The sequence below is a fragment of the Nicotiana attenuata genome, chromosome 12 (genome assembly GCF_001879085.1).
Source record: "Nicotiana attenuata strain UT chromosome 12, NIATTr2, whole genome shotgun sequence".
NCBI lineage: Eukaryota > Viridiplantae > Streptophyta > Magnoliopsida > Solanales > Solanaceae > Nicotiana > Nicotiana attenuata.
The window spans coordinates 39,019,016-39,038,364 of record NC_032000.1 but is presented as its reverse complement, the minus strand read 5'-3'; the positions used below and the strand labels follow the sequence as shown (position 1 = coordinate 39,038,364).

The 19,349-nt window shown below is 37.5% G+C and overlaps 2 protein-coding genes across 2 annotated transcripts; both read right to left on the bottom strand.

Moving 5' to 3' along the window:
- On the bottom strand, positions 5,133-8,860 carry LOC109236050. The gene is made up of 3 exons (XM_019402280.1): positions 8,751-8,860; positions 7,612-8,635; positions 5,133-5,360 (listed from the first exon to the last, which is right to left on the bottom strand). Exons 1-3 carry the CDS (start codon positions 8,858-8,860, stop codon positions 5,133-5,135), a joined length of 1,362 nt encoding a protein of 453 aa, XP_019257825.1.
- On the bottom strand, positions 16,308-18,307 carry LOC109235595 (protein EARLY RESPONSIVE TO DEHYDRATION 15-like). The gene is made up of 3 exons (XM_019401772.1): positions 18,204-18,307; positions 16,848-17,236; positions 16,308-16,729 (listed from the first exon to the last, which is right to left on the bottom strand). The coding sequence occupies exons 2-3, from the start codon at positions 17,209-17,211 to the stop codon at positions 16,590-16,592; spliced, it is 504 nt and encodes a 167-aa protein (XP_019257317.1). The 5' UTR covers positions 17,212-17,236; positions 18,204-18,307; the 3' UTR covers positions 16,308-16,589.

Sequence of the window (19,349 nt, the reverse complement as noted above, 5' to 3'; positions counted from 1 at the left end):
TGAAAATCTAGAGATTGCTCTATTTTGTGGTCTTCGGCTGGAAAATCTTTTCTTTAACGTGAAATACAGATTCTACGTGTTATAATTGAGTTAGTTGAGTTATATTAGGAGTCTATCACGTTAATTAATTCACTTACCGTTTTAAACAGCTGAAAAGACCATTTTTTACGCAGTTTACGTTATTGTATTCACAAATACAGCTCGCGAATACAGTCGAATACAATCGATACAACAGTTGCTTAGCTGGACTCCCCTGTTTCACACCAGTTTTGCTACTGTATTCATGAATACAGTAGCTTAAATACATCGAATACACTCTATAACAACTGAAAATATAACTATATGAAGTAATTTAGTAAATGGTAGCTATAGTTAACTAATAACCACTAAACAATAGTGATTTGTGAAAATTTCTCATTATTTTATTTTTAGAAATGCAAGTGCAGAAACTCCAACAGTGAACACATAAAATCTAATTGACTTGTACTATTTTCTCTGGTACCAAATGGTCACGCCCAACTATGCCTTATAAAAGACAAAGCGGTCGTTGCAAATATAATTTGGTTTTTCAAGTCCGGAGTCGAATCCTCAGGGAACTAACCTATCTATTACAACTCTTAGTGATGCTAGTACAGGTTCAAACAATTTCCAGATGCAAGATTTTTATCAATAAACGGTGAGATTTGTTTAACTAATGTAAAAGGATATTAAAACTAACAATATTCTAAATTAAAGATAATTCAATGGTAAAAAGATCTAGGGTATTGATTTCCCCAATTGCTAGCTTAATTCTTAACTCTTTTGCTATAATCTCGCCGTGATACTCTATGAGGATTGTGAGCTATGGGTTACCGCAATTATCTCTCGATCAACTACGATAATTTACTAGAGCATTCTCTCGAACTACTCTAGCTGATAATTTATGCAGCTCTGAATTATCCCACCAAAGTTTCTTTATCTCTAACCCCCACTTCTAGAAATTGGAGCTATGACAACGCTTTTTATTGCTACGGATCCATAACCGTTCCAATAGGTGTTCTATTGTTACGGTTATAACCGTTACAAACAACTGTTCAAACTACCGGGACACTTAGCAACTGAACCGTTGCAATAGTCTCAATAACCGTTCCTATAAATGTATATATGGCAACGGTTTATATAACCGTAGCAATACATACATCTATGGTAACGGTTAGATGTATTGTTACGGTCATTTTAGTTCCCTCCTTATTTTTCACCAAAAATTTCAATACCCGCTAAAATAAGGTGGGGCCCACAATCTAATTTTTTTTTAAAGTTTTATATCTACTTTAATCGAAAATATATATATGTAAACCCCTAAAATATACAAACTCCATCCGAAAAAAATCCCCAAATTCCACAATTTCATTCCTGTTGGCGCATTTTCGCATAAGGGTTTTGCCATCTTCCTTAGGGTTTCAGGTTCGCATCTTCTTCCCAATTTCTCCAGCTAAACATCACTATATGCTCATCTTATTTTGTAATTATTGTGAATCTCGCTGAATTGGGGAAAAGTTCTATTTTTTCCATGGACTTTAAGGGTCTCACATTAGATTTTTGGCTTCGTTTTTCTTACTTTTTATTTTTGTTTTTGAGTTGTTTGGTTGAAATTGGCGCAGTGATGTTGTTATGGATTTAGGGTCTCGTTAGATGAGCTTTTAAAATGTCTCTATAGCTGTCGTCACTTTTTTCTCTTAAATTTTCAGTGAATTTGAAAAGATAATTAGTGTTTATCTCTTAAACTACTTTTCCAATATTAGTTTTGTGTGATAAAAATATGTTTTGTCACCTGAGAATTCACGTAAGCTTGATCCATTGAAGTATAAACTTGAGAACTTTTTTCTCTGGATGCATATTCTTAGATGTTTGCAGAAGAAAAGGAATGTGTGTTTATGTTGACCAGTTATATAAGAAGTGATGTAATGATATGAATTAGTTTCTCTAGATCTAGTTTTTGGTCATTGATATTGTAGCCATTTTTGGTAAAATAACAATGAGGCAGCTGTATAGATAGTAGACAGCAGATTATAATTGGTAAAAGGATCTCGCGCTTGACAGTAAAATCACATTCAGCCTTTCAGCAAATAAACAATAAGATTTTGAGTAAAAGTAAATTGAGACAAATACATAAACAGGGTATTAGAAGAGATTCAGCTACAAAGTTCCCGATTTTTAATAGCGACAAGATTATCCACTCTAATGTTCTTCCCACAACCATGAGTGCACTGCTCAAAGATACAGGCTATATAGTCGTTGCAGATTATTTTTGGTGTTCTCGATCACTTCTAATTCTGTTTCATTTTCTTTTTAGGGAGATTGTTATATGTCTGTTAAATGTCTTACAACATCATGGTCATTTTTGAGTGTTGTGACTAATATGTCATGTGCTATTGTTGTTTTTGAAGGTTATTCAACTCCAGGGTGATCAGAGAAAGAACGTTTCTGCATTTCTTGTCCAGGTGATTGCTCTTTACATCAGCCAATAACTCTCGCTTGTTCATTTTAAGTATATGCTGCCATCATAAAGATGTGTGCTACATACGTTATCCTTGAATTCACTATCAATATCAAAAAATCTTTCTATCATTGTACTGATTAAGCATAGCTAGTTCTTCCTTAAATTTTCAACGGTAGTGAGCTTCTATTTTAGTTCACTAACGACATAATACCTCGTAGGAACATTCTATTTTCTGTAAATGTGTATGTTGCGTCCTCTTTCTGTTGTAGAATACTCGTTATGTGAATAGATACGCTGGATAAAAGCTAGGTAGATTGAATTCGATGATATAAAGGTCCTTGTCTCGTTGAGCACTTTGTCATCTTCTATCAGATTACCATGAATAAAGAAGAGTGAACAATTGGACATCAAACTTTGCATGAACATCTTTTCTTTTTTAATAATTTTGCTGCTCTTCATCTTGACTGCTTGTAGTGCAGCAGATAAGTATTGATAAAAATTTTGCCACAAGCTATGTATAATGCTCTACCTCAAGGTAAGTATTGATAACATAGTTCATAGACTGTACTATGTTAGCTTTTGCTACTTCTGTTGTTCTGCCAGGAGTTCTGTTGGTACTTTGTTTAGTGCAAACACTTGAGACACTTGTTCTCTCTTATGACGATACATACAGAAACAAATACTTGCTCCAAAAAATCTAAACTTGCATATACTAAGACAAAGTGAATAAAATAATGAATATTAGCCCTTCAATCTTGATAGAATAGCATATCCAACTAATTCCAATATAAATGTTCCACTATGGTCGTTGGGAAAAAATTATCAACTCGGCCAATTAAAAAAAAATAGTGAGTCTACCTTGCAGTACACAATGGTTATAAAATTACAGTTACCTTAGGATGAAAGAGCTGAGGCAGTTTCAATGCTCAATCGTGAGCAGCATTTTATAGAAAGCCAAATTGACTCAGTGCTACTGGAGTTCACTTTGACCAACCAACCATCTCTAGCGTGCTCTCTTTTTTTCATGTGCCTCCTAGCCTAAAGATAGGTCCAAGGTGCTTTCATTTAAATCTTGTCGTTCTGTAGGATTATCATGTGGAGCCTAGCAGATAAAGATACAATATAGACATTGCACAACAATATAACATTATCGCTATTGGACTCACAAAAATCAGAATTTCAGTATCTAGCCAGACTTGTAGAGCAAATGACCAAGGCAGTTCTCATGATTGCTTTAAAATTGTTCATTGTGTTTGCATTCTTAATTCTCAGTTGATGTCAGTGTTCTTGGCTTCATAAACTTGTATTTATATTTATCTTTGGTCTGAGCATAATCCATTTTGCAAATCTCACTTTATACTCTTTTGTAGGTGGAGTAGATGAAGAGATGGAAGACGGAGGCAGTGATGAAGATCTAGACCTTACTTGAATTTTGAATTGTTGATTGTTGTAGATGCATGTGGCGGTTTCTAGGAATGTTTGTTATCAAAACATTTTATAACTTTTGATCTTGAAATATCAAATGTATGTTATCGGTTTCATCACTATCTATGGATTTATTATTAGCTTGTCGGACAATTTGGATTATGAATAGTTTCATTTTGTTATTTATATAAATTTTAGTGTTTTATGGTTTATTGTATATATATGTAAAATCTTTATTTACAACAGGGGGCACTATTTTCAATTCAATTAAATTGTTACAGCTAACTAAATCATTGCCATAGGACCTGCAAACCCTTCCAAAATAATATAAAAATCGTTACAATAGGTAGTTCAACTGTTGCCATAGGACATACAAACCGTTCCAAATAATCTAAAAACCGTTGCAATAGGATCTGCAAACCATTCCAAAATAATCTAAAAACCGTTGCAATAGGTAGTTCAACCGTAGCAATATCTTAAAGAAATCGTTGTCATTCCTATACCCGTAATGGTTTAATAGATATAGTAACGGTTATTGACCGTTGCATTTAACGTTATGGTAACGCTTATTAACCGTTGCAATTGATAAGAATAATCATTCCAACAGGAAGAGGGAAAACCGTAGCGATAGACTGTACTATAGCAACGGCTATTGGAACCGTTCCAAAAATCGTTCCATAAGCTCTATAGCCACGACAGCTTGTGGAACGGGCACTGAACCGTTGCAATATATCTATGGCAACGGTTTACTTACCTATTGGAACGGTTTCCCATGCGTAGCCATAGGTGAATTTTCCAGTAGTGCGTGAATTTCCGGGTTTTGGGATTTAGTTGTAGACTTCCGCATATTTTTGAGTTGTATAGGCCGAGTGGCCTTATATACAGTTGTTATTTTCGTATGTTCAGTTTTAATTAATTATTCCGCAAATGTTAATTTGTTATTCCGCACTGTTAGGCTTACCTAGTTGTAGGAACTAGGTGTCATCATGACATATTCATAGGGGGTGAACTGGGATCGTGACACTTGTCATCGGCCATAGTCCCATTCCCTTTGATGACTTCTCAACCGCCTCTCTAGTTAGGCATTTTGTAAGCGGATATGATACATTATCTTTTGACTTTACATAGTCAATTGTGATAATTCCACTATAGAGTAGTTGTCTAACAGTATTATGTCTTCGTCGTATGTGATGAGATTTCCCGTTATACATAACGCTCCTTTCCCTTCCTATTGTCGCTTGACTATAGTATGTATGCATATAGGTGCCAAAGGTTTGGGCCAACATGGAATATCTTCAAAGAAATTCCGGAGCCATTCAGCTTCTTCACCGGCCTTGTCTAAAGCTATAAACTCAGACTCCGTTATAGAGCGGGCGATGCATGTCTGTTTGGATGTCTTCCAAGACACTGCTCCTCCACCAAAACGTATCCACTTGTGGATTTTGATTCTGTTGATCTGGTGATCCAATTTGCATCACTATATCCCTCAATAACTGCGGGATAATTATTTTAATGTAATGCATAGTCTTCGGTATATTTCAAATACCCCAATACTCATTCCATTGCTATCCAATGAGCTTGGTCGGGATTACTTGTATATCGACTAAGCTTACTTATCGCACAAGCTATATCAGGTCATGTACAATTCATAATGTACATCAAACTTCCCAACACTCGAGCATCTTCCAATTGAGACTTGTTTTGAACTTTATTCTTTACAAGAGTATGGTTTAAATCAATTGGCGTTTTTGCAACTTTAAAGTCCAAATATTTGAACTTTTCAAGCACCATTTTAATATAATGAGATTGATACAAAGCTAGACCTTGAGGAGTCTGAAGGATCTTAATTCCAAAAATTAAATCGGCAACTCCTAAGTCTTTCATATCAAACTTACTAGTAAGCATGCGCTTAGTAGCATTTATGTTAGCAATGTCGTTACTTATTATCAATATATCATCCACATATAAACAAATAGTGACTATTTGATTTGGAGTATTCTTAATGTAAACACATTTGTCACACTCATTGATCTTGAAACCAATTGACAATATTTCTTGGTCAAATTTTGCATGCCATTGTTTTGGTGTTTGTTTTAGTCCGTAAAGTGACTTAACAAGTCGACACAACTTATTTTCTTTTCTAGGAACTACAAACCCTTCAGGTTGTTCCATATAAATTTCTTCTCCCAATCTCCATTTAAGAAGGTTGTCTTCACATCCATCTGATGGATTTGAAGGCCATACACAGCGGCTAACGTTATAAACACCTAGATAGATGTAATCCTTGTTACCGGCGAGTATGTGTCAAAGTAATCAAGATCTTCTCATTGTATAAACCCTTTAACAACTTATCTTTCCTTATATTTGTCAATAGTGCCATTAGCTTTCATTTTCCTTTTGAAAATCCACTTAGAACTAAAAGGTTTATTTTTCGGAGGAAGATCAACCAATTCTCAAGTATGATTACTTAATATGGATTTTGTCTGACTATTGACTGCCTCTTTCCAGTATTGTGCTTCCGAGGAAGACATTGCTTCTTTGAACGTTTGAGGTTCATTTTCTATAAGAATGCCAGAATATCTGGGCCAAAGGAAGTAGTTATCCTTTGATGTTTACTATGTCTTGGATTATCTTCATCAAAAGTACTTTCCTTTGCTTCTTCCTGAGGTCGCTTAGATTTTCACTAGACGACTCACATTCCATTTTATACGGATAAATATTCTCAAAGAATTCAGCATTATCTGATTCAATTAACGTATTAATATGAATATCGGGATTTTTTTATTTATGAACCAGAAAAGGATATGCATTACTATTTGTTGCATATCCTATGAAACCGCAATCAACAATCTTCGGTCCAATCTTTACCCTTTTGGGTTTAGGAACCTACATATTTGCCAAACACCCCCACACATTAAAATATGTTAAGTTGGGTTTCCTTCCTTTCCATTTTTTATATGGAATGGATTGCGTTTTTCTATGGGAAACTCGATTGAGTATTCGATTAGCTGTAAGAATAGCTTCCCCCCACAAGTTCTGAGGTAAACCAGAACTTATTATCAAGACATTCATCATCTCCTTTAATGTTCTATTTTTTCTTTCTACAATTCCATTAGATTACGGTGAGTAAGGGGCAGTTGTTGGTGAATAATGCCATATTCCAAACATATTTCTTCAAAACGAGATTCATATTCGCCGCCCTTATCACTTCTTATCATTTTGATCTTTTTGTTTAGTTAAGTTTCAACTTCATTTTTGTATTGCTTGAATGTATCAATTGCTTCATCTTTACTATTAAGTAAGTAAATATAGCAATATCTGGTACTGTCGGCAATAAAAGTTATGAAATACTTTTTCCCATCACGAGATGGTATTGACTTCATATCGCAAATATCTGTGTGAAGTAAGTCTAAAGGATTTGAATTCCTTTCAGCTGACTTATAAGGATGCTTAATATACTTTGAGTCCACACATATTTGACATTTTGAGTTATTGCATTCAAACATAGGCAATACTTCCAAATAAATCATTTTTTGCAAAGTTTTGAAGTTGACGTGGCCTAAACATTCATGCCATAAATTATTTGACTCAAGCAAGTAAGAAGAAGATGAAATTTTATTCATGTCAATGGCAATTAAATTGAGTTTGAAAAGGCCCTCAGTAAGGCAACCTTTTCCTACATATATTTCACTCTTACTAACTACAACCTTGTCGAAAACAAAAACACACTTAAAACCGTTCTTGACTAGAAGTGATATCAAGACTAAATTCTTCCGCATTAGAGGAACATGAAGGACATCATTTAGAGCCACAATCTTGCCAGAAGTCATCTCCAAAGCTATCTTGCCCATTTCTTCAACTTTTGTAGTAGTGGAATTTGCCATAAAAACTATCTCGTCGGGTCCAGCAGGAGCATAAAAAGTAAACAACTCCTTGTTAGCACAAACATGACGAGTTGCCCTCGACTCAATCCACCATTCTCTAGGATTTCCGACTAGGTTGCATTCCAAAAGCATGGCACATAAATCGTCTATTTCATCATTCTTCTCAATCATGTTTTCTTGGCTTTTCTTCTTGTCCTTTGTTGGTGCACGATATTCAGCAGCCTTCTGTCCAACCGTTCCATAGTTGCGGAAATTACCTTTGAACTTCTTTTTGCTTGGGTAATTCTTTATTCCATACGACTTCTTTCTCTTTTTGCTCGTTGAAGCTTCCTCAATAATATTTGCACCCATTATTGTTGAATTTTCACGAGACTTCTTTTCTGCAGCCTTGTTGTCCTCTTCAATCCTTAGGCGAACAATAAGGTCTTCCAATGTCATCTCTTTGCGCTTATGTTTCACCTTCCTCATCGGAGGCAACTTTTCAATAAATGTCGTAACTTGAAACGCTTCATTTATGACCACACCAACAATCATAAATTTAGGATTAATAATATAATAAATATCTGTAATAACAATATTGATTCGATTTATACCTTCGGCAAGGTGGTCATGAAAAATGACTTGCAGTTCTTGAACTTGAGTAATGACAGACTTACTGTCAACCATTTTAAAGTCCAAGAACTTTGCAGCAACAAACTTCTTAAGTCCAGCATTTTCCATCTTGTACTTCTTTTCAAGAGAGTTCCACAACTCTTTTGAAGTTTTCATGACACTGTAAACGTTGCACAAGCCATCTTCCAAATAACTCAATATAATTTTTGCACAATAAGTCAGAATGCTTCCATGCCTTCGTGACCACAAACAGCTCATTAGCCGGAACCTCTTCTCCCAAGACTGGAACATCCTCGCTTATAAAGCGCTGCAGACTGAGTGTGGTCAGGTAGAAGAACATTTTCTGCTACCAGAATTTGAAGTCCACGCCGAAAAAATTTTCGGGCTTTTCTGCCGGTGCCATCGCCGGTGCAGGCGTTGTGCGACTTGAAGACGTCGTAGCCATTGCAGCAGTAGTCATTCCAACAGAACCATTTTATTGTTCGTACTTGTCATTTTTCTGTAAAAGAAATTGACACAACCAGAATTAGTATCTCGGTGAAGTTTTTATATCTTCAAACCGAATACAAACAACCGAGTAGAAAATCACAAGGATTTTAATCTCGGATTGACTAGAAAGTCGCAACCACTTTAATTTCAAACAGGAGTAGAAAATCCAAAGATTTTAATCTCCAAAACGGGAGTAGAAAATCACTACGTCCAAAACCAGAAGTAAGATGAATACAAAAATAATTATAAATGTCACGACCCGGATTTCCCCACCCTCGGGGGTCGTGATGGCGCCTACTCGTGGAAGCTAGGCAAGCCACAAAACATAAACTCCTACCTATTTCATTTTAAATCCTTTTATCTATCATAACGACAAGCGTTAAATATTTAAATGATAGCGGAATATGAAATTAAAGCGGAAGACTTAAATAAAATATAAAACCAAACTATCCCGAAGACCAACACATGCCTCTAACCAGAACCTGGTGTCACATCATCCACGGACTACTAAGTGTACTAAATACAATCGTTTGAAAGGAACATAACACTGCATGTCTCGAAACATGAGATAACAGAATGTAATATAAGATAGAGGAGACGTCGGGTCTGCAGACGCGTGCAAGGCTACCTCGGAGTCTCAGTGGACTGAAGGCTGGCTCCCGAGCTACTGCTACTGTCCGGGACCTGGATCTGTGCAAAAGAGCACAGAGTGTAGTATCGCACAACCGACCCCATGTGCTGGTAAGTGCCTAGCCTAACCTTGGCGAAGTAGTGACGAGGCTAAACAGGACTACCACATCAACCTGTACAGATATATATATGTATATATCTACAAAGGGAAAATAACAAGATCAAACATTTTAAATGGGAGGGAACATGCTTCGGGGATAGCAGATAATACATAATTTCAAGAAAATAATAAAGCAAATCAATAATTTAACTCTAACACGGATAAGGGAAATAAGAATAGATTTCACTATCAGCACATATCTCGTTGCAGGCGTGCAACCCGATCCCATTTTTTATTAAATCTCGTGGTACGCGTACCACCCGCTCCCATTTCATTAAGTCAACAGTTCTTCCAAATGAAATTTACTCCAACAAACGCAACAATTACTACGAATTCATAAGACAACAAGTACACAATAATTATGACTCACTGAGGAAAACAAGTAATGACAAGTACCAATTAATTATGGACTTTAAGGAGCAAATAAGCAATTTAATATTTAGTATGCTAAATGTCAAGTAGCAATTAAGTCACATAAACATGTAGCAATTATAGCATAAATTCAAGGCATAATGTTGCGCAAGGATACCTCGAGCCACTAATAACAAGTAACACAATAAAGGAAAATGCCATCACCAAGAATCACAGTAATAGTGGGATAAGACAATTAATGCACTTGAACCGATAACAACAAGAAAATCAGTAAATAGCAGTAAAGGGCAACATAACTCAATTATCAGCAAAAATTAGGAAAATCAAAGACAAGTGCACGGCATCACCCTTCGTGCTTTTACTCTCGTCCTCACCATGCAATAATATAATGAAAACGTGCACGGCATCACCCTTCGTGCTTTTACTCTCGTCCTCACCAAGAAATAATATAATGAAAACGTGCACGACATCACCCTTCGTACTTTTACTCTCTTTCCTCACGAATGCAATTAGAATAATAAAATGTTCAAGGCATCACCCTTCGTGCTTTTACTCTCTTTCCTCACATATGATCAATAGAATTGGCACGGAATGGTACATCATGCGGCACGACATCACCCTTCGTGCTTCACACTCTTTCCTCACAATAGCAAACAATGCACGGCATCACCCTTCGTGCTTTACACTCTTTCCTCACAATAAACAAACAATGTACGGCATCACCCTTCGTACACTCTTCCTCACCCAAACAACAATCTCAAACAAGGGGCAAGGGAATAAACAAAATAATAATAGAAATCCCAGCAAGGGAACACAATTAAACAATTAAATCCCGGCAAGGGAACAACATCAATAACCTCAACGTCCCGGCAAGGGAAAATAATTTAAATACTCTTTCTCTTTCTTTCACTTTTATTTCATATCTCACTTTACCACTTGAGCCAATGCTCCAAAGAGTTTAATCATTTCATATACCTTCACATTTATAATATAACTTGAGCCAATGCTCCTCGATGTTCATAGGTCACAATTTCGTTTCGCAAGCTTTTCACAACAAATAGGAATCATCACCAAGGTAAGTGGAATACAACGAAATCAAGATATTCACAATTTAAGGACTCACGGTCATGCTAGACACCAACATATAGATACTCGTCACCATGCCTATACGTCGTACTCGACAAGAAGCAATTAGCAAATAAGACTCAACTCCTAGTCCCTCAAGCTAGGGTTAGACCAAACACTTACCTCAAACTTCCACGGCCAATTCAATCCTCAATAACCGCCATTCATCTCGAATTCAGCTCCAAATCAATTGTATCTATACAATAATAACTTCAATACATCAATAAATACTAAACAATACAAACCCAATGCCTGATTATAGCTTTTCCATCATTTTTCCGAAAATCTCAAGAATCAACCCCGGGCCCGCTTGGTCAAAACACGAGGTTCGGACCAAAATCAAATCCCCCATTCACCCACGAGCCCAAATATATAATTTGTTTTCAAATTCGACCCCAAAACGAGGTCTAAATCAAGAAAAATCAAAAAGCCCTAACTCTACCCAAATACCCAATTTTCTACCTTAAATCACATGTTTTAGACCTAGCATTTCAATAGATGTTGAAGGAAATGGAAGAAAATAAGCTAAGAATTACTAACCCAAGAGGTTTTGATGAAGAATTGCTCCAATGGTCGCCCAAGAGCTTGGAGAAGAAAGGTTTTGGTGAAAACTTGGTGAAATCCCGTAATGATTCTGTTTTGGGGCTTTAAAAATAACTTGGCGAAATTACCCATCGCGTTCGCGACAGGCTGGTCGCGTTCGCGATGAGTACACTTAACGGACCATCGCGATCGCGAGAGGAAGAACACAAACCCGGAGAGTAAAAAGGCTGTGGCCGAGAAATTGACCTACGCGAACGCGTGGGCCATCACGCGAACGCGATGAAGGAATCCTGCAAAGCTACGCGAACGCGAATATATGCTTGCGAACGCAAAGAGGAAAGAAAGCTAAGCCCTCAGGGTCAAATAACCCGACGTGAACGCGAGGCAGGGATGCGAACGCGATGAAAGAAAGATCAAAGCTTCGCGAACGCGGAAGATGCGTCGCGAACGCGAAGAAGAAATGGGGTCTGCAATAGCTGAAGCAAAATCTGCTATTTTCATAAGTGCAAAACCACTCCGGAACACTTTCGAAACACTCCCGAGCCCTCGGGGCTCCTAACCAAACACATGCACTAACTCAACAACATCCTACGAACTTAACCGTGCGATCAAATCGCCAAAATAACATCAAAACAATGAATCAAACCTCAAAAATCAAGAGTTTTTCTTCAAACTTCATTAAGTTTCAAATTTAGAACTTTAAGCCCGAAACACGTCAAACGACGTCCGATTTCAACCAAACTTTACAGAAACATCTTAATTCACATATAAGACCTGTACCGGGCGCCGGAACTAAAATACGGGCCCGATACCAACACGTTCTAATCAATTTCCATTTCAATTTTCCTTAACAATTTCAGAAAAATAATTTCCTTTAAAAATTCATTTCTCAGGCTCGGGACCTCGGAATTTGATTCCGGGCATACGCCCGAGTCCCATATTTTCCTACGGACCCTCCGGGACCGTCAAATCACGGGCCTGGGTCCGTTTGCCCAGAATGTTGACCAAAGTCAAACTTATTCATTTTAACACCAAAATTTAGCATTTTTCACAGAACTTCATATTTAAGTTTTCCTGCTACGCGTCCGGACTGCGCACGCAAATCAAGGCGACTCTAAATAAGGTGTTCAAGGCCTCGGAAGCAAAGAATGGGTAAGAAAACAGGTGATGACCCTTTGGGTCGTCACAATAAATTCCTTAAGCTTGTTAATACTTTGTATTCAAAACCAGAAAACTAGAATCGTGAGTTTAAGAAAACAAAACAGAAAAATTTCGAGCCACAATTTCCTTGTGTGTCCTTAGGGAATTTAATCCCCTCACAGGTGTCCAAGGTTACAGATTAATTCCTTCCAGGATAGAACGGAATAACTATTCTGTGATAGCGACACTTCAAATCACAGAACTTCGGCAAACTCAAATGGCGGAGCAAATCACACAAAACGCTTACGTTTTTTCTTTGGAAAAACAATGCAGAATGCTGAAGCTGGAGCCGAGCGACAACGACGACGGCGCGAGGCTTGGTCTCTTCTCAACTCTCTAAGAGCTAGTAGAAGTGCTTCTATATAAATATATAAGCACAAGAATTTTCCTCTTCCTTTCCAATGAGGGACAAAATTTCTTTGTAAAAAGGACTAATTAAATTTCATTTCCCTCCACTTTTCATTCACACCACTTTTGTTTTGATTAACAAAACCCAACAATTTTTACACGGAAATCGGACATAACCATCGCTATCCACCATCGAGAAAAATCATCTTACAAGGGTTTGATTGAAAAAGTTCTTTATACGAATATTCTTTTTATTTCATTAGGATAAGGAATGTAATTGACCGTTGCATGAAACATACACTAGTGTCGAGCTCATCTTTTCTACTTTTACGATGTTGAAAGTAATGCATCTTTTGGATGGAAATATAGATAAGGCATAAATCTCCACCCGTTTTAGCCGTTTGAATTTTGATGTAGGAGCTCCCCATTAAATAACTTTCCACTTCGCAAGCTCCAATTGCATTGTACAAGTGTCCCATATTTATTACTACGCCAAAAGGTTTAAAAGACCCTACACCCAACCTTTGCAGTTTTTTCTTACGAATTTAAGTAGGCGTTTGGACATAAAAAGACATAAAAATTATAATTTTTGAAAAAAATAATATTTGAAATTAAGTTAAAAAGTAGCAGTTCTTATTTGAAATTTAAATTTATGTTTGGATATACATTTCACTTGAAAAAATGTGTAATTTTGTAAGTGTAGAAAAAAATTCTGTTTAAAAAACTCATTTTCAAAAAAATTTCAAAAACTTGCAAAACTTCGACAAACATGTTCATGAAAAAAATTCGGAAAAAAGAAAAAAATTATATGGACAAACTCTCGGCTTATATGAACAATAGAATACAACAACAACATACTCAATAATATCTCACACTGTGGGGTCTGGGGAGGGTAGTAAGTACGCAGACCTTACCCCTACCTTGTGAGGATAGAGAGGCTGTTTCCAATAGACCCTCGGCTCAGGAAAGTATAAGCACCATATTAATGAAAATATACACAAGAAGGGACAGTACCAAAAAGCCATATAAAAGCAGAATAAAAACAACCAGACAGTAAGGTGATCAACAATGAAAGAAAACAACGGTTAGTCATAAAATTCTACTACCAACAGAAAGCGAGACTGCGTGCTAATACTACTATTATGAACACTCTAGACTACCTACTCTACTACCCTAATCCTCATATCTTCCTAGCAAGGGTCATGTCCTCGGTCAGCTGAAGTTGCGCCATGTCTTGCCAAATCACCTCACCCCACCTCTTCTTTGGCAATACCTCTACCTCTCCGTAGGCCCTCCAATGTCAAACTCTCACACCTCCTCACCGGTGCGTCTGTGCTCCGCCTCCTCACATGACCAAACCATCTGACCCGTGTTTCCCGCATCTTGTCCTCAATAGGGGGTCACACCCACCTTGTCGCGAATAACCTCGTTTCTGATCCTATCTAACCTGGTGAGCCCTCACATCCATCTCAACATTCCCATCTCTGCTAGCTTCATCTTCTGGACATGAGCGATCTTGACTGGCCAACACTCAGCCCCATACAACATTGTTGGTCTGACCACCACTCTGTAGAACTTATCCTTAAGTTTCGGTGGCACCTTCTTGTCACACAAAACACGCGAGTCTCCATCTCATCCATCATCCCTCTCCAATACGAAGTGTGAGATCTCCATCAATCGCCCCATCTCCCTGAATAATAGACCCAACATACTTAAAACTCCCTCTCCTAAGAATGACCTGCGAGTTCGGCCTCACCTCCCCTTCCCCTCCTTGAGTCTCACCAATGAACTTACACTCCAAGTATTCTGTCTTAGTCCTGCTCAACTTGAAATTTTTAGATTCTAGGGTCTGCCTCCATACCTCTAATTGCGCGTTCACACCGTCTCACGTCTCATCAATCAGTACAATATCATCTGCAAATAGCATGCACCACGACACCTCTCCTTGGATGTGGCGCGTCAGTACGTCCATCACCAGAGCAAACAAAAAAGGCAGAGTGCCAAACCCTAATGCAACCCCATCATAACTGGAAAATGATCTAAGTTCCCACCCACTGTCGTCACTCGGGTCTTTACTCCATCATACATGTCCTTAATCAACTTAACGTAGGCAACAGGTACACCTCTAGCCTCCAAACATCTCCACAAAACCTCCCTCGGAACTTTATCGTACTCCTTTTCTAAGTCGATGAACACCATATGCAAGTCTTTCTTTCTCTCTCTAGACTGCTCCATCAATCTCCTAACAAGGTGGATGGCTACTGTAGTCGAACGCCCCGGCATAAATCCAAATTGGTTCTCAGAAATAGACACACTCCTCCTCACCCTTAGCTCTACCACTCTCTCCCAAACTTTCATAGTATGGGTAAGCAGCTTGATACCCCGATAGTTATTGCAATTTTGGATATCACCCTTATTCGTGTATACAGGAACCATCGTGCTCCACCTCCACTCGTCGGGCATCTTCTTCGTTCTAAAAATGACGTTAAATAACCTAGTGAGCCACTCCAAGCCTGTCTTGCCTGCACTCTTCCAAAACTCCATTGGGATTTCATCCGGCCCGGTCGCTTTGCCCCTACTCATCTTATGCATACTCATCTTACGCATAGCCCCCTCCACTTCATCAACTCTAATCCGCCTACAATACCCAAAGTCACAACGACTCCTAAAGAGTTCCAAATCACCCAGTACAATGCTCCTGTCCCCCTCCTCGTTCAAGAGACTATGGATGTAGGTCTGTCATCTCCGACGGATTAGATCTTACATATTATTCTGAAGGTGCTAACTCTAAATCTTAGATTTTCCTCTATATCTCAGTCATATGCTGGACATTGTAAGGAGAGCGAAGGATGCATCAAAGTACCCAAGATTGTAGGCAACTTGGATATGTCCTCAGCCAATCGCATAGTTATGCTTTCACAGAACCTCTAAATGTTAAGAGTATATACTTTTTAGGTCTTAGTTTCTGTTATGGCAGAAAACCACAAAGGAAGGAAGAAGCAAATTAAATGATCATAATGTTCCATCATTGCTAAGAGGAGAAACGAAACTAGAAAGCTGCTCTTTTTTCCACTTTTTGTCAACTGAATTTTACAATTTTTTCCCCTTTTTATAGTTCTGTTGTTTACAATTTAAGCTAAAGAAAGGATATCAGACTATGAACAAGGCTAGATACAAGAGTGCTGCCTACCTTGCTCTATACATAAGGTTACATGAAAACTAAAACTCGAGACTTTCTTAACTACTGCTTGTCAAGAGTAGCTGCAAACTAAGAACTGACTTTCTGAATGCAAACCAAGAGCTTTTGCTAAGCTAATCACATTCAGCGAGGCTGTTGGATGCTCCGGAAGCTGTTCCTTGGGCTCACGATCTTGGCTGGCTTCTCATAGTACATTGGTGGCGCAACGGGGGATCTTGGTGAACCCATAGTTCTTATCAGTGCATCAGAAACATTGGGCAAAACTGTTGTCAAGGGGGAAAATTTTTTATGAAGGAATAATCATATGAGAATAACAGTAATAACCATCGACTAAACTGGACGTTATGACAAGAAATAGAAAGAACGAGAGAGAGTGTATACCATATTGTGGCATTCCATTGACACCATAGAGAGGTGACTTAATTCCTTGTTGCCCACTTTGAGATGATTGGAGAAATTCCTCAAACTGAGCTTCCATGTTCAAGATATCCTCATCCACATTGAGATCAATATTCTCAGGAAGCAAATCAGCGATGTCATTACCAGCTCCGTTACCAGCTCCATATTGATCATTACCATATTCCTCTCCCTGGTTCTGGCTCATCCAATAGTCATGGAACCATGTTGAAGTTGTCACCAAATTCCACCATTCTGGTGAAAAATCCTCTACTTGGCGCACAAACGAAGGAACGAAGAGGGGCGCATTTGGGTTCAACGATGATCTTCCTCCAGAAACTAATGCCATAATGCTTTTTTTCCAAAATTGCTACCTGAAGTACAAAAAAAAAAAGTAAACACATCAAGGCATGACTCTGAATACGAACATTCAAATCATCACCAGAATTGAAATAGAATTTCTTCCTGACCTAATACCTCTAACCTCAACAATCAGGTTCTAATACATAAATCAAGCTCATGAGCAAATTTATCCAATTTAACAAGATAGAAACGGAAAACTGATGTCCTTGAGCAACATAGGAATCCGGATAAATTTCAAAGAAACTTCATTAACATCCAGTATAATCTCTGAGCAATGATTACTATTTACCACAGGTTACTACACAGCCAAAGCAATAGTAGTCACAGACATGGGTTGCTGCAAGGTTTCGTTAGCCTGAACCCTAATTGCAATCATTTTTTGGGGGAGAAATACATTTTTGCGCAAGGTTTTCACCTAGTGCCACAGAAGAGTAACTAACACAAAATTGGTTATAGACCATAACTTAATTGAAGTCACATAGACAATAAGTAGCAACTAATACATCACTAAATTGCTGATACAATCCCATATACGATCATTTTCTCTTCCTCAACAAATTACGGAGAAAACATCTACAATCCTTACTAAATCTACTCAAACAATAATTTTAGCCTTTTTATAATAAATTCCCTAAAAGTCCTTGTTTTTTGGTAAGAATATCCCTTCACATCATTTAGGCATCAAATATGGACGACGTTTACCAAAATGAACATGCTATTGACTCAAATTGACTAAATAAAATCCATCAAAAACAACTAAATAAGCAGCACGCATCACAATTGTTCGTAATATTAGATATACTCATCTATCGGCATATATAAACATTCAAAACAAAAGCAAAAATAAACGTACTACATCAATCCAATAAATCATTTTTACAGATAAACGATTCAACAGATCGACAGATCAAAAGCAGGAAAACTAGAAAATTGAACGCTAGAAATTATATTAAAGATTCAATGGCGATTTTACAGTACCTTCAAATATATGTGTTCGTTCAGCTACAGAAAGGATTTCGTACACGTATGAATTCTTATCTTCAGTGGAGGACTTGAGGTCTTTATATATTTATAGGCAGATGTACCGAGCCTAGCAGGTTTGGGACCAAACGTAAGGTTAGGATAAGACCGAGGCAGCCCACTGATTGACCTTCGAGAAGACTGATATTATTCCAATTAAAATATTCCAGATATTCTTTTATAGCCAACCGGGCACCTCCGGTCATTATTCCCATAAACCGGTCGATGCACAATAAACCGAGTCGATTATTAAATTTTATACACTTACAACCCAAAAAAAATTAGGCTGATATTAAGTAAACAGTATAACAATGAAAGATCAGGTCAGTGAATCTTTTATTCCGTATCACGCTCCAGTTAGACCCGTCACATTACAATGTTGAATACCATACCGCATTTCATGACAAGCACCGGTTCACAATTGGACCCGGTTTTTTCATATGCCGGTGTATATACCGGCTAGAGGCAGCAGGACAAAAAAGCAGCCGGTAAAGTGATAAAAAGCGTGTACAGGTGTTCATAATTGACTTGATAATGAACCGCTTGTGGGGACCTTTTTCTTGGACATGTTCCGGTGATTGAGCTTTTTCATAATTGTGTACCCATATTGTTTTATGATCAACGGTTGATAGATGAGACTGTTTTGATCCAACGCTGGAAAATGGTTGGAGTAGTTATGATGATGTATTCAAATGAATGGTTTAACGGGACCCACTGCTCAACTCAATCCCTTCTAACTCGCTTTGTGCACATGGCTGAGTAGGTCGGCATAAAATACCGGCCAAATCCATTCACTGAAATTCTAAAGGAATGACTTGAGCCCGTTTGGACATAAAAAAAGGTTTCTCTTTTTTTCAAAAATTTTTTACTTTTCTTTCAAAATCAAAATTTGTTTATAAAATTTTCAATTTTCACTTGAAGATGTATTTTAAAAATTTTTGAAAATCTGAAAAACTCCAAAAAGAATTTTTTAAAAAATTTCACTTAAATCACTCAAAAACAACCCAAAATTATATTCATGTTCAAACACAACTTTAAATTTCAAATACCATTTTTACTTGAAAAAAAAATTCACCATATTTTTGAATTTTACAATTCTATGTC

Coding starts and splice junctions, on each gene's coding strand:
- LOC109236050 (XM_019402280.1), bottom strand. CDS start 8,860: ATGACTACTGCTGCAATGGCTACGACGTCTTCAAGTCGCACAACGCCT. Junction 8,636..8,750: donor GGCGTGGACTTCAAATTCTG/GTAGCAGAAAAT, acceptor GTGGTCACGAAG/GCATGGAAGCATTCTGACTT. Junction 5,361..7,611: donor GTGTTTTTGTTTTCGACAAG/GTTGTAGTTAGT, acceptor TTGGATCACCAG/ATCAACAGAATCAAAATCCA.
- LOC109235595 (XM_019401772.1), bottom strand. CDS start 17,211: ATGGCATTAGTTTCTGGAGGAAGATCATCGTTGAACCCAAATGCGCCC. Junction 16,730..16,847: donor CAATGGAATGCCACAATATG/GTATACACTCTC, acceptor CCTTGACAACAG/TTTTGCCCAATGTTTCTGAT.